Source organism: Antennarius striatus, chromosome 2, assembly GCF_040054535.1.
Source record: "Antennarius striatus isolate MH-2024 chromosome 2, ASM4005453v1, whole genome shotgun sequence".
Classification (NCBI taxonomy): Eukaryota; Metazoa; Chordata; class Actinopteri; order Lophiiformes; family Antennariidae; genus Antennarius; species Antennarius striatus.
This window is the reverse complement of record NC_090777.1, coordinates 21,084,449-21,099,979: the sequence shown is the minus strand read 5'-3', so window position 1 is coordinate 21,099,979 and position 15,531 is coordinate 21,084,449. Positions and strand designations below refer to the sequence as shown.

The window sequence follows — 15,531 nt, the reverse complement described above, 5'->3', positions numbered from 1 at the left end:
ATAATAATAATACTATAAAATATATAGTGTGATTGTAGGTACAAGTATGTTTGAAACTGATTTACGCATGTTAACTTACATTATACGCATATACAGAAACTTGTCGCTGGAATTAACCTTTTGCGATAGTTTCTATCGGAAGACCTCAATCTCCGTGCTCACGAGTTTCAATTCAAAGTTCTTTAATATTTAGGAAACCAAAATTTGCTTTTAAGCCACCTAATCACACATTCCTTTTCCATTTGTCTCGACAGCCGTTGTTTGCCATGAGAGTTGTATTTTGATTCCAATATAAAGATAACCCGCTGTTTGGTCACTGTTTTGTGCGTTTTCAGTCCGTTTACAATGTTCCCAATGAACACAACACAAGATTGAATGTTTTACGAATATTTTATTCCATGATACACAATTATGACAAAAAATGTAACTCCCAAACAAATGTGAAGAATTACTAGTGTACAAATCTATCTCACAATCTTCAGCCTATTTTGTCAACTGATCAAAAAAGAGGGGGGGTGGGGGGGCAAAGCGCAAATTTAGGGTATGCAGCGTCTATCAAAGCGGCTAAATGCACATAAGTCCTTATGGTTGACATAATATACTGTGACTTTGATTATATACAGATATTTCAGTTGTGTGTAGACTGTCGTCTTCATCCGTGCAATTTTCAGCTTTATGCAGGACACTTTGTCTGCGGACGATTCAAGTAGCAGATTAAAGTGTGATGTGTCCGCCCAGTCAGTTCCTTCCGTGGAATGTGCATGTACAATACTGAGATAAGTCTGACCAACACTGTATTTTGTGAGGTGATCAAAGAGTTCACAGTGATGGATGGGGTGTTGGGGATAAATACATAGATTTTACTGGCATGGGAAATAACATACAAATTAATACTTCCTTTTATTTTCACAATACATGTGTGACATTGCAATAAAAAAAAACAACATTTCTCCAAATGTCACAAGGGCCATAATGTGGCTGAAATAAGCTGGATTTCTAAGGCTTAACACTCCTGTGGTCAACATGGGTTATAAGTGGTAGAGCCGCGGTATAGCCATCATGCAGTGAAGTCACTCTCAAGTCCATGTAATTCTTTAGGTAGTTATGTTGGGTTTCAATGGTCATCAGGTGTTTGCTTCCATCGTGCTCTTCTTTATTATTTTAACTATTCTTTCTTCTTGTCCTCATCCTTCCCTTCTTCCGTTGCGCCACTGCGCTCTTCTTGCTCCTCTTGGGAAACTCCTGTCTGTTCACTTCCAGTCACCGTGGAGGTCAGGTTGCTCTCTTTCTTCCATTTCATGCGTCGGTTCTGAAACCAGATTTTGATCTGCCTCTCTGTTAAACAAAGGGCATTTGCGATTTCGATTCGTCTGCGCCTTGTCAGGTAGCGGTTGAAATGAAACTCCTTCTCCAGCTCAAGTGTTTGGTAACGAGAGTATATCTGACGTCCCCTGCGTCTGTCTGTCCCGTATCCCACTCCTGCTGAGATACAAAGTGCAGACATGGGTTTTAATAATTTGCTGAGCGAATTCACATTTGAAACAAAAAAAAAAATCATTCCCCTTGTCTGTGTCTTAATATATAGCTCATATATACCCCCATTTTTAAAATCATAATTGCAAAATTACGCAGATAAATGACTGCAATCCTATTTCAAACGACACATTTCCTTCTGTTATCTAAAATTATGAATGCATCATAATATATTCTGTCTGTCTTACGCCACTGATTATGGCAATCTGTCTGAAAATGAAAGCTGTTTGTTTGCACATGCAAAGGCCCATCTACAGGTCGAGGGGATACAGTAATGTTTTATGGGGCCATAAAAAGTAACTTACTCTCTTGGTAAGACATATCGTAAAACTGGCCCATTTCCTTAATTTATTTGTCGTAGTAAAACTCACCGCTGTGTGAGTTCATTCGCTGCATCCACGGGTAGATCGGGATGTTGCTTTTCTGATCCTGCGCTGCTGCTCTTCCTTGATCCAAACTGTACTCTTGAGCAATGTGGCTTTGTGAATTGAGTCCCATGTTTGTTTGTCTGCAACTGGGGAGCACGTCCTTGTCTTGAAGAAATACGTTTGATCCATATTCATACTGTGCTCTGCCAGACCCAAAAACGACATTATCTTGAGGAGAGTAGAAAGGTGCATATATCCGATTCTGGGTCACAGCAGCACCGTACGACGAAAAATGTCTGACTGTGTCATAAGTGGTGGAGTTCAGGGGTACGTTAGGCAAAACATCTTGACCACCGGATAAATGGCAGGAGAGCGACGGGTTTGCGAAATAAGAATTCATACCTTGCTTGTAACCCTCTCTCCAACTCTCCCCACTTCTTTATCGGTCTGTTTTCAATCTTCCTCTCAGTAAATCTCCTTCGTGTCTGTGTCAAACAACCACACCTTTCTCCAAGGTCTTCTTTTTTTTTCCTCGACTTTCTGCTTCTCTAGCTGGACGTGGGCTACTTTGAGGATTCAATATTATTAATTTCCAATCTCCGGTTAAGACGCACAAACCCGAGTGTTATAGCCGAGGCTTGGTTCGGTGAGAGACAATATGACAATGTCAGCTGACCATTCTCCACCAATTGAGAGGCAGGAGATGAAGAGAAACTGTAGCTTTTAGCTCAGAGCTTGAACATAAGTGCTAAATGCCGATAATCACAGCAGAGAGTTGGACTGGCACACTATACATCTTATCTGGATGAGATGTTTTTGATTTAAGTTTAAGATAATGTGGTGTTCAGGGAGGAGGCATGATGCACAACGTCGGTGCAGTGATCACATTCAAACCAAGGCTGAAAAATCTGCATAATCTCAACTACATTCCAAAGGTGTCTCCATGAGTACAAGTCAACAAATCAGGAATTGATTTCATTTATTGATACATAGACTGACGTCTTTTATTGTGACAATATGTTTTTGACTTTTTAACGTTTTTTTTTTTATTCTTTATTTTTGGGGGGTTTTTCCACAATGGTGTGTGTGTGTGTGTGTGTGTGTGTGTGTGTGTGTGTGTGTGTGTGTGTGTGTGTGTGTGTGTGTGTGTGTGTGTGTGTGTGTGTGTGTGTGTGTGTGTGTGTGTGTGTGTGTGCGTGTGTACATGTGTTGGTATGTGCTTCCGAAACTCATTCTTAATTTAATAATACCACAAACCATTGTAGAGATGTGGGTAATAACATCTACATGATCAGATCCCGCAGGACGCGACGCCTTACTATGGAGGCTGAAATGAATATTTGCTTTTATTGTTTATCTCAGCCATATCGACGAGTTTCAAACATAAGCTACTGTTAATGTTTCCATTGTGTAAGACCTGTTTGGTGTGTGTGTGTGTGTGAGCAATTTCCATGCTTTCGCTACGAACTGGGGGAGGGTGTAAGTGGTAAGAATGCGTTTATGGTCTCTCTTCTGTGAGGGCAATAAAACAAGTGACGTTCCCCAGCTCACTAACAACTATCTCTGCAGCAAAAAAAAAACAAAAAACAACCCTGCTACACGAGCAGCAATCTCCTGGATCAGATATGAAAGCACTGCACAACGAGTGGAGGTAAGGGAGAACGGCGTGTATCGGTCCGGACGAAAGCAACATCTGCGCGTAGGAAGACAAATTCTGCCACTTTGAAAAATCCAATCAATTATGCGACTGTCCAGCATCCGTCTGACAAAATCCTCCACAGGCCAAACGCGCCCGATGCTCAACTTAAAGTTGATGCCTCCCAGGTACATTCTCTTAAACCCTTAGTAACAAAGAGTGTGCTTTAAATTTTACGCACAAAAAGTTAGAGCTGTATTAAAAAATGCAATGTGTCAAAATGCCTTAGCTATGCAGATGTCCCCGGCCCAAGCCTCACGCCCCCCCCCCTCCCCTTTTCTGATCATACTTCGACATTCCTGTGAAACACGCCGGAAAAAGTACCCGATAATTATCTCAGCAGCAAATGATGGGTTTGGAAATTACTTTTAGAGGTGTTCCACAAAATTCGAGCAAAACGTAAGCGCCTGCGAGGCGAGCCGTCCTGCTTGTAAAATTCGTATACTTCCACTATAACAACATAAAAACCCGTTTTAGTTACTCTCAGGTTTATGTAAGCCAGATTATTAAATTACTGGTGTACTGTTTATGATAGTTTTTCCACATATCACCTGCATCTTTTTTTTTTTTAATGAAGCGCGTTTAAACATTTTTAAAAGTAAATCCCACACAATTATGGAACGATATATTTTACATTATCTCGGCTTTTCTAAACGTCCACAACAGACAGAAGAAACTAATCGATATAGTGTTTGGAAATGTCTGTTCATACAGACGCTCTGGCTGCAGCAGTTTATTGGTCCACCTCATTGATTTCTTCAATAGACTGAATACTTTCAGACTAAACGTGCAACACTGTTTGGTCTGTTGTTTGGGATCCTGAATAGCCCATAAAAGAGACAAGAACAAAGAGAAGGAAGTAGCTGGTGCAATAAAAGTTCCCCTTCACCTTATCTGCGGCCATATGTGACATCCGCGTCGCACAAATTTGAGGCAAATAAAGCGCAAAAGTTGGAGGGTGTAGTGTTCTAGTACTGCAAAACTGGTGTTGCATTTTTCTCTTCACTTTAATTTAAGAATTGGTTTAGATGGAATACAACAACAACAAAAATACAATAACAAACATAGAAGTGTTAACGACGTGTCGCTAAAGTCAAATAATGAATTCTTTCAGAAATATAATCCATTTACCAATTTAACAGCAAAGTGAAGACTAAACTTAAATTCAAACAATAAAAATAAAACCCAAAAGTGACAAACCTGATTTTGTTTCACTGATATGTTGTTATTCAGTCATGCACAGTAGAAACACCGTGTGCGCAGAGGTTGTGGAAATATTTGTCTCGTTATTAGTTCTGTTGTCGATACAAAGAAATTGTCATAATTTTCTAAAAAAAGGGGAAAAAAAGAAAAAATCAATAAAAAAATTGTATTTTAACTACAATTAAACGTCAATTATTTGCTTTCAAAAATGATTTCCCGTAATTGTTATTCACAGCACTCCCAAAAAAACACACACTGCTCTTAAAGTTTAGGTCGTAAAAGAAAGAAAGAACGAAAGAAAGAAAGACGGCTGGACACTAAAACCACCGAGTGTACGGTAGAGGTTGGAATGCAAAGGGTGGGTCGGTGTGCAGAATTAGAAAGGTCATTGTTTCCCTCGTGTTTTAGTGTTTTATTGCGGCCCGAAAGGCAAATTACTTGCCCGGCTTTTGATGCAGAGTGGAAAGAAGCCGTTTGGTCCACGTTTCCACGAGGAAATTATGATCAACCATAAACGAAAGTACCAGATACAAGACAAAAGTATTAAATTAATACATATATATGTATGTGTGTGCATGTATATATACTATAAATATTTAAATATGAATATAGAAGCCTTCAAAGTACTAACCACTAATATCAATATTTAATTATGATAATTAATTAATTGATATTATATGTTCTAAATTTGTAGAAAGCCGTTATCCCTGAATGCGTAATGGCGGATTCGCATGATATGCCAGAAATAGATCGTGCGTCACTTATATTCCTACTTTTATTGTTATTATTATAATTTTATGATATTTGACAGTGTTATACGAGTAGTTACTATCGTTCTGGATCGAATTTAAATTTATACTCTAATTGTTTTTTTCTGCTGAAGGCCTAACTATAACAGAATGCTCTTAGCGCAATAGGGCCCATCCAAGACGCATTCGCTCCTGCGTATTTATAGATCAATATACAACATCACAACATCAATCAGTATTAGTTATATGGGACCTGTAGAATTTCTACATTATCAGCCATGATTAAAAACACACAGCGAGGGAGGAAAAGCCTGCCGAGCCTCTGCTGCTGTTTCTTCTCCGCTTCTAACCTTACTAATAAGGAGTAACTCACGTACTAACAATGTAAAGCCCTCTATAAGCGCTTTGCCGTCGCTGGCTGGCCCAATTAATGTCCGGAAGTGTTCGACTTTATGCTCGTTAAGCACTCAGGAAGCTGTTGCCCAATGAGCGTATGTTGATCCACACATCATAAATTATGACCATTAGTAGGCAAAAATTTTGCCCTGTCGGGATTTGTAAGTGAGGTTCTAAATGTGGTGATGCGGACAGATTCATGACTTCATGGACTATAATGTGAATCTATATCTCCGGTTTCAAAAACACAAACCGGGAGAAACGACAGACCAACCATCTTGTTTTTAAGATTTACCAAACGACATTAAAAGCACTCTTTCTCATTCTTTTCTCTTTTTTTTTTATTTAAAATTCTCTTTCTGTCTCTCCTCTCTCTGCAGGAATACTATTCTGCACCAGCAGACTCGATCCAGCCGACAGCCTGTATTTGACAAAGGAATAGAAAACAACGTGCATGACAGTAGGTTTAAAGACTTTAAAGGCCTTCACAACGAGACGGGGTCGGTGATTGCATTTCCGTGAATGAAACGCGGGTCTGTGACCTTTTAACAGGAGGCAGAGCCGAGGAACGTTTTACTGGCAATAATAACATTCAGAAGGAATGAATCTGAACAAGCTGATATCCGATAGAACCAATCCTGACTGCACGGGCACACAATAAGGTCAAGACACACACACACACACACACACACACACACACACACACACACACACACACACACACACACACACACACACACACACACACACACACACACACACACACACACACACACACACACACACACACACAAAACCACAAAACGAGCACACACGGTGGTTGGTTATCTTTACATACTTTTACAATTAGTAAAATTTGATTTAGAGATCAAGTACTGCCCGATTCATGATCTCTTTGTCTGTCTGTCTCTGAGACACACACACACACACACACACACACACACACACACACACACACACACACACACACACACACACACACGCAAACAATTACATACACGCACGTAAACATGTGAAAATCTTGGCCCCAAAGTTCCAAATGCTAAGAATATTTGAGATAATTCATGTACTCTGGATTATTGTTGTCAACAAGAGAGATAAAAAAAACCGGAGTGTGTCTGATCTCATTTTACTCCCGTCATGTGCGATTGATAATCCCAACATCCTGTTTCAGTGATGTTTAAAATGATTATTGTTATCATTGCTGCTGGTTTTGATGATCATGAGGATAAATGTGGTTCTTTTGTTTTTTTGCTTGTCCTGTAAATAAAAGCTCATGCTGCTCCTCATAATGTCGTCAGTGATTATGTCACAGGGCAACATCTCATAACAAATCACTGCACCTCGTTATAACCGACCAGAAATAGAACGACGCAGACATATGTCCTCATTCAACAAGGTGATAACATCCAATCGGACGGTCAGGAACACTCCTCGGTGTCAGCCCGTGCGGGTCAGCTGACATCCGCAGTGAACTGCCGCCGAAAAGCAGCCGGTCATAAACAAGCCTCAACACCCGCCCACTTCCACATGAAACGCTTCTGATCGCTAGGGGGCGCTGCCGGGATTCACACTGCGTGTCAATGTCTACATGCTTGTGGTTCCCCTGTCGTATGTTGTCTGCGTGTGTGTGTGTGTGTGTGTGTGTGTGTGTGTGTGTGTGTGTGTGTGTGTGTGTGTGTGTGTGTGTGTGTGTGTGTGTGTGTGTGTGTGTGTGTGTGTGATTGCTTCTGTTATTCCAGCTCTTGGCACACACTGAAGATAACAGCCAGCATAAAAAAAGTGACAAGTATGGAAACAGGAAATAATTAGAGCACATCAGCCAGCTCTAAATGCAATTTGTCACTGCCTGGTCAGAAGGGCCTATGAGTGATGACAAAGTTTACTATCAGTAGGAAATTTATTGCATCAAAATGGCACAGCAGCTCTGAGATACTCAGCTAATGTAGGCTAAAGCGTCCATACACACACAGGTGCTGCTACCACAGCCACTGAGGTATAATGGGTGTGTAATGAATATCGCCCTGGGCACGAGCAGCCTCCCAGGCTACAGGTCAGGTCACAACTGCACACTTTACACACCTCCGACTTCTGTGATCGCTCTCACACACACTTGCATCAGCCATCATTTCAACCCAGCAACCACCCGTCGCAACATGGTAAAAACACAACATATAAACAGAGAATTAATCCCAGGAATTTGCTGAATCTTACCCAAGAAAGACTCTCCGTGGATTGTAGTCCGGCTCAGTGTCTGCAGGGTCACGGCGCCGGAGGGGGGGGGGGAGAATATCAACAAAGCGCACATCTAACCATTGGACTGCCTTCAAAGCCCAGCGACGAGGAACCTTCTGCGGGCAGAGAATGTCTGTTTGCCGGGAAATGGCTGTTCTAGCTTTCTTGCTTGCTCTACACTCCTTCCCCAGTCGCGGCTTTATTGCCTCCAGGGGGATAAACGCAGGCAGCGGCTGGTAGAGGCGGCGACTGTCCTGAAGATCCCTTCTGTCAGGAAGTCGGAGATCGCTTGAATTTGACACAAAACGGCGTCGGAATGAATATGCAGTGGTTTTAAATTAGATGAAGGGAACAAAATACGTTTCTACGCCCAGCTAAGACTGCTGCTGATACAGGGGAAGGACCAGAGAATAGACAACAGCATAAAGTTCATGTTCATAGAGCGTGTGCCACGTGGTCCACTGCAACCAATCGCGGAAAGGATTCAGTCGTAAACTTTTATTACTCAGCTGTAAATTTCTCCCTTTAACAACCAGGAATGTTTGCACTCCTCTTTTTGCCTTTCATTTCTATCACGATTTCACTAAACCTCAAATACCCACATGATATGATGATGCGGAAATTTTCCCCTTATGTCACAAAATTCGACGCACGTCAACAAACGTGACAGTTCCCCTGGTGGACATGTCATGCTGCATGTCATGATGTGGCAAAATGCCAAAAGGAAAGGGGTAAATAAAACAGAGTGGGAGATAAAGACGGAATAGAGGCAGAAAAAGAAAAATAGAGATGTACAGAGAATTCATTTTAACATCAATTAAGACGTTTGCCTGACTGCTCTCTGGGTGGATTACGTGACAGGTTTCACTGTTCACACATCAATTTGATGCTCCGGGTGAAAATTGTAATAAAGAAGAAGAAAAAAAGGACGGGACTTATGTCAAATTTGAAGAACTGGTTCAAAGGCAACATCCTCTTCTAAACCTGAAAAGCAGGGACGGTCGGTTTGAACCTTCAGGGGAGACACACAACACAGCAGCTACTCAAACCTTGTTGTTACGCAGCAAATGTGGTGCAAACTTTCAACAAGACCCAGAAGGAAGGCAAACAGAAAAGAGCTAGAGCACTGGTGAATCTATTAAATACGATAGAACAGTTCTCCGTGCCAAATAAACACGTATGTAATAAAATGTAATGAAATATAAGAACAGATTAAGAGATATAATGGAAATAATAAGTAATCATTTAGACCTCATTTGAACTTAGCTCGCAGTTTATCTCGTAAATTCCATTGAAGCAACGATCCTATATCGTTCAAAAGAGAACTGTGCTGATGAGTCAGCAACGCAGAAAAATAAATCATACCACACCCAAATAACCAAAGAAATGTGTTCCGTGTTGACAGAGATGTGCATCCCGCCCATGCAGGCCTTGATCTCAGCTGAGTCTCGGCGTACAGGAGACAAAAGATGACCGATCCATCCCAGAACGGCTTTTTTTACGCCGCCAATAAAGTTTACAGCAGGTACACTAAACTTTATTGGTAATGTCAACCCTCTAGTAAAAATACACACACACACACACACACACACACACACACACACACACACACACACACACACACACACACACACACACACACACACACACAACGAGCTCATCCGTGGAGCAGAATATGTGAGAGTTTTAGGACACATCCGGGATTTTCCAAAAGACGACCCTCAAGCAAACAGAAATAAACACCCTGAATGAAAAGGCTGCGCTTTGACGCAACTTAGTGTCATCCAGGAAAACGCAGGCCTGACACACAACTGAGGAGGAACAAAAAGACCTTAATTGAAGATCTACCCCGACCTGACCCTCTGATTGCTGTTAAGGTACCTCTCCGAGTCCATATTAAATAAAACACTGAATTTAAAAAAAAAACAAAAAACATGGGGGTAAAGCAGGGGGTAAAATCCACCTTTTACCCCTCAGACCAAAATAACTCGAAGAGTATTTACGAAACACAACTTCCGTTATGATTTTATTCCACGCAGGTTCACCGGTCAATCGGAATACATTGACCGGTGAATACACACATATTTATTTATCGTTACAATTTCGTTTTAATGATATCAAACTAAAGCTAATTAATATAGAACACTGTGAATTTCAGGAGAAATCGAGATTCCTTAATTTTTATTTTTGTTGTTGTGTAAAAATGAATCGTTTTTGTAAATCATTTTTAAAAATTCAGACGGATTCTAAACAATTTCGAGATGAATTTTAAACAAAATTAAAAAATTTAAATTCTAGGATGAATAACAGGATCGCTGACCATGGATCACGACAAATAAACTATACCTGACAGATAAAAGCTGGCAGGCGAGACAATCGAGGGTTTTAAATAATTAATTGAATGGAACTGTACAACAACACATAGATAGATAGAGCTTGTTTATTTTAAAGCGGCATAAATGCAACATGTAAAAGAAATAGCCGTCAGCTATTTACCTTTAAATTACAAGGCTTGTTTTAAAGCAAAAACGTGGGAGATATTTTGTTGTAAATTCTTGGAGGTTGAGGAGGTTAAATTAAAAGTTTTAAGCAAAAGGTCGAATTTATATAAATCTATTCGACAGATTGGGCCTGATGCCATTTTATTTATTCGAATCACATCAGCTGACCTACATTAGAGCGCCGTTTGCGACGCAACTGAGGAGTTTTCGCCTCTTTGATATCCGGATGAGACATCTAGAATCTATTTGTACAGCTTTCCTGCACTTGGCCTCGTTTGCTTGGATTTCAACGCACAGATGCTTCTTCTGTTTGTCTGGACCTCAAGATTCAAACAACATGCATGGTATAGACAGACAAAGCCTCCCTTATGCTTTGGCATCATTTAGTTCGATTATTAACATGACGCCTGATGTTTGTTCATCTCATCTCAAACAGCCATTATTCATCCCAAGATTCATTAAGAAAAGCTTTGTGTCCTCCCTAAAGGCAGGAAGTTTCTTATTAAGAGGATGAATCAAATACGACTCAGGCTTTGGAGAGTAGCATGCTGTGACTGAGATCCGCAACCATTCCTTAAAAGGTAAAGGGATACATCTGCAAACGCATGTCTGGCGTTTTTTAATGGAACAAGTTGGAAAGTTTAAATTAGATAAACTTTAATCAAAAGGCTGTTCAATATGCTGGCGTCTTCTCCTCCCTCCTGCCTCCGCCAATAACGGGTTTGAGCGCATATGGGCTGAATATCAAAGCATCATCAAAACATCAACTATGATGCATGTTTCACTATTTCCTCGTTAAATGTTTTGGATTATTCGTATCAGATCACTCTACCAAGTGTCTGGATATGAAAATTGAGACTCATATTTTGCTCTGAACGATTCAAAAGCACCCTGAGGTGTAGAAGTCGTTAGTGGAAAACGCAGTCAAGTGGAAAGATTTGGAGATGAATGTGTTCTGCATTTCTCAATTCAATTCGCATGTATCCTCCTCATTTTTATGTGTACGTTTATGTGTGTGTGTGTATGTGTGTGTGTGTGCGTGTGTGTGTCTGTGTGTGTTGGGCAAGGGAGAAGCGGCAATATCAATAAAAAGCAGAAATGATTGTGAGCCATCTTGTTTATTTGTGATTTTACATCAACAATGGCGGGGGACACACACTTCAGTCTTTCACAGGAGAAACACCAGGAAACGAGCATATTGTTAACATCAATATATAACAAGACGTACATAAAGATTATATTCAGTGCAAAACAACTAGCCTACGCTATATCACCAGCACATTAAAATAAAAATTCCCTTACTTTAAAATCGTTGTAAATGTAGCAGGTATTATCTTACACAGTAAATGTGCGTTATAGGCAGTTTTAGTTGTTGGGGAAATAGCTTTGTGATCAAATCAGAGCGATGCCACAATTCAGGAATATAAATTCAGCAAAGGCAAGGCTCTGAGTTTAGGTAGTGCCGTGGTACAATTTCAAAATTGTCTGCTTGGCTTTGAGCTAATTGTCTTCCAAAGACTCAAAAATTGTCTTCAACAAGTGAATATTGTATATCGGGTAAATGCTACATACATAACTTAATAATATAATGATGCTATAGAACACTTTAAAATTAAAAACCATATGAAATCTCTATATTCAGAAATCTCTATTGCAATTTTCCCAGGTTTAGGTAGCATCAAGGATTTCAAACGATTGCATTTCCCTGGTAATCCTAGAAAAAAGATGTCTGAGGTTCTAATGACCGTCTCTGGCTGGCCATTCAACGTGAAAACGAGTAAAACAGTAACAATAGTAAAACTTGTGGTTTATACATGGGCCGTCAGCCTATGTAACTGCTGCGATGATGTCTGAACACGTACTACTATGTTATAGGCCTACATTTCGTGTACAATTTCGGAAAGTCTACTCTGAAATGATGTTCTTTTAAATGTAGGCTATTATGTATTTACAACATTGGTCATGTTTTGATGTTATTTGGCTATGCTTTGGATACAGTTATTATTATTAAGAGCGAATTTTTGTTAAAAAATAGCTAAGCCATTTTCCATTTAGCATGCGTTTAAATTCACCCCCCTTTGTTGCAAAAGGGCGACATTTATATCAAATAAAATGTGCTACAACTGTGTGGAGTTTCTACAGAAAAGAAAAAAAAATCCAAATGCCATTGCGAAACATTGTCGGGATACTCGTGAGAATTTTGTCTATTTATGACTGCAACATTGGAGGGATTCTTGTTCCCTCTTGACTAAATGGAAGGGTGGTCATAAAGTTGACGGTCTCTGCCTCCTTGTGACTCTTCGTCTGTTTATGGGACCTCTCTTTTTTCTCTTTTTTGAGCCATATAACCATAAAAAGGACCATAAAATCACTCCTTGGTCTCCTCTTTCTCTTCCGCTTCTTTCTCTTCTGCCTCTTCCCCTTCACCGTCCTCGTTGCCCTCTTCCTCGGCTTCAGCCTCTCCTCTCTGACCCGGAAACTTGTCTTTGTTGTTTTCTTTTTTCCACTTCATCCTCCTGTTTTGAAACCAAATCTTCACCTGCCGCTCGGTGAGGCTCAGGGCGTGGGACACTTCGATTCTTCTCTTGCGGGTCAGGTAAGGATTGAAGAGAAACTCCTTCTCCAGTTCAAGGGTTTGGTAACGACTGTAGGTTTGCCTCCCATTCCGTCTTCCTGGGGCTTGAATGAAATAAAGCCAAATATTAACTGGACAAGTCAGGGTGCCCAAACGAAAAACATGTGAATAATAATTAAAGAATAAATAATTATTATTTACTGCTCCCTCAGTGAGAACACTAATCGTCCATCTCCCTCCTCTACCCACAATTTCTTCCAGCTGACATTCTCTCATGACGTGCGGGTTAGTCTTTATCAATAAAGCTTAAACTTAAAGTGTAGCATAAATAGTTCTTTTCCCCAACGACACCGATTTCTATTACAGTAAAAAAAAAAGAAGAAGAAAAAATACACTTTATATTCAGCAGGACGGTGAATAATTTCTAAACAAAAGCTTTTTAAGTAGGCCTAAATGTTTGTCACCATTTATACTTTTGTCTGCAGGAGTGATCAGCTGTCTGACTTTTACACCTACTTCACCAAAGATATATTATGTGAGTATGAGAAGGTGATGAATGTCTATTAAAAGGAAGAAAATCACCTGTTATTTCAAAAATTGGGGGTAAGTGCATGGTCTCGCTTTTACACCAGTTAATTTATGCCAAATTCATCCAAACAATGGTTCACATATTCAAATATAGATTTGCATGGACACACTGTGCGAACAATGTGGAGGTTTTCAGACACCCAGAGACGCACACACATATAAACATCCACACACACTCTCTCTCTCTCTCTCTCACACACACACACACACACACACACACACACACACAGACACACACACACACACAAAAGAAATATGACGAAAGGGAAAATTATGAGATTGAGACAAAGTTACACTACACCGGGTGTAGCAGTCTAATGATAAATATCGTTTTGGGTAGATTAAAAAAAAAAGAAAGAAAGAAACGTTCACCTGTGTGGTTTAAAACTACAGCCTGATCACAATGATCTACGACTGGAGGAGCCAGTATCTACTAAGCCTTACTGATTATAGCTGTATGAGTCTATAAGCCACACTGGGCCTCTGTTCAAATTACCCCCAAAACCCAGATTCTTGACAATCGGGCCACGGTCTGCTTCAGCTAACCCCCTCTATCACTCTGTTGGTGTGGGTGTCATTACATCATAATGTTAACTTTTAAAGCTCATATTTAAAAAAAAAAAAAAAAGATTCTACCTGTGCGTTTAAAGTGTGAAATATCTTATGTCAACGATAATTGCCTTCAAAGAGTTGATGTTGGAGCTGTTATCAGCAGGTCGGCCCTGTATGAACATGTGCTGCAGAGAAACAGCAGCCTGCAGTACAGGTTGCATGTGCCCCATCATGTCCCCTTCACTTATTTCGTTTTATAGTTATGAGACACACTCGTGTGTGTACTCAGACATATTTAGCACACTTACACAGAAACACTTACACGCAGGCAGACACGCTGTCACACGCACACAAAGTAACACAGAAATAGTAAATAGCTCTAATGATTCTGACCGTGGGGTCTCATCCAAGGAAACATAAGACTGGGAGAGGAGTTTTGATTTAAGTGGCCTTGTCCTTCTCCGGGGTTAGAGCTGCTCGACGATTTACAGTCTGGGTATTGCGCTAGACTCGCGTCTTGCTGGGTACCATACAGCGTTTGCCTCGGAAGGGCTTCATATCCATAAAATTTCGTTGCGTCTCCGTGGCAAGCCAACGCGCACGGGTTTTGCTGGTATCCAGGGTTGGAGATCCCTGTGGTCCCGTGGTGGAAAAAGTCCTGCACATGATGGGACGGGTGCTGAAAGCCCGGTGCGGCTGCTCCGGGTCCGTAAACCAGCGTGTGGCTGCGGGCAACGCTTTGTGGAAACCTGCAGTCGTAGTAAGTTGGCTCCAGTGACTCGCTGCCTTTGTACTTCGAAAAAAGAGGGTTAACAAAATAGGAGCTCATGTTTGAGTTAGCATCAAGCAGATAGGCTCTCTCGCAGTAGAATATCTCCTTTAGGATGATGGCAGCCTTTTGTTTAGGGTCCCAACTCGCACAGCGCGCACAGGCAGACAAACCGGAACTAGGAGAAACGCTGCCCCTTTGGACAATCTACGGCAGCTCACTCTCACTCAGCCGTTCCTCTCATCGGATTCCTCTCGCAAGTCGTGTGTGTGTGTGCGTGTGTGTTTTTTCCCCCCTTGTGTTGTGCAGGCTCAACCCAGCCTCATGGCATGTGCTTTTAGATGTGCGTTAGCTAAGATTAAAGCT

General features: G+C 40.8%; 2 protein-coding genes across 3 annotated transcripts; both read right to left on the bottom strand.

The window, feature by feature from the left end:
* Positions 1 to 489: 489 nt before the first annotated feature.
* On the bottom strand, positions 490 to 2,943 carry hoxc6a (homeobox C6a). 2 transcript variants are annotated; one of them, XM_068335718.1, is made up of 2 exons: positions 1,905 to 2,943; positions 490 to 1,482 (listed from the first exon to the last, which is right to left on the bottom strand). In XM_068335718.1, exons 1-2 carry the CDS (start codon positions 2,299 to 2,301, stop codon positions 1,166 to 1,168), a joined length of 714 nt encoding a protein of 237 aa, XP_068191819.1. In that variant the 5' UTR covers positions 2,302 to 2,943; the 3' UTR covers positions 490 to 1,165. The 2 variants fall into 2 exon arrangements, with proteins under 2 accessions (XP_068191819.1, XP_068191827.1); XM_068335726.1 differs by having other exon boundaries at positions 490 to 1,479.
* Positions 2,944 to 11,793: 8,850 nt separating this feature from the next.
* On the bottom strand, positions 11,794 to 15,531 carry hoxc8a (homeobox C8a). The gene is made up of 2 exons (XM_068328396.1): positions 14,790 to 15,531; positions 11,794 to 13,360 (listed from the first exon to the last, which is right to left on the bottom strand). The coding sequence occupies exons 1-2, from the start codon at positions 15,223 to 15,225 to the stop codon at positions 13,050 to 13,052; spliced, it is 747 nt and encodes a 248-aa protein (XP_068184497.1). The 5' UTR covers positions 15,226 to 15,531; the 3' UTR covers positions 11,794 to 13,049.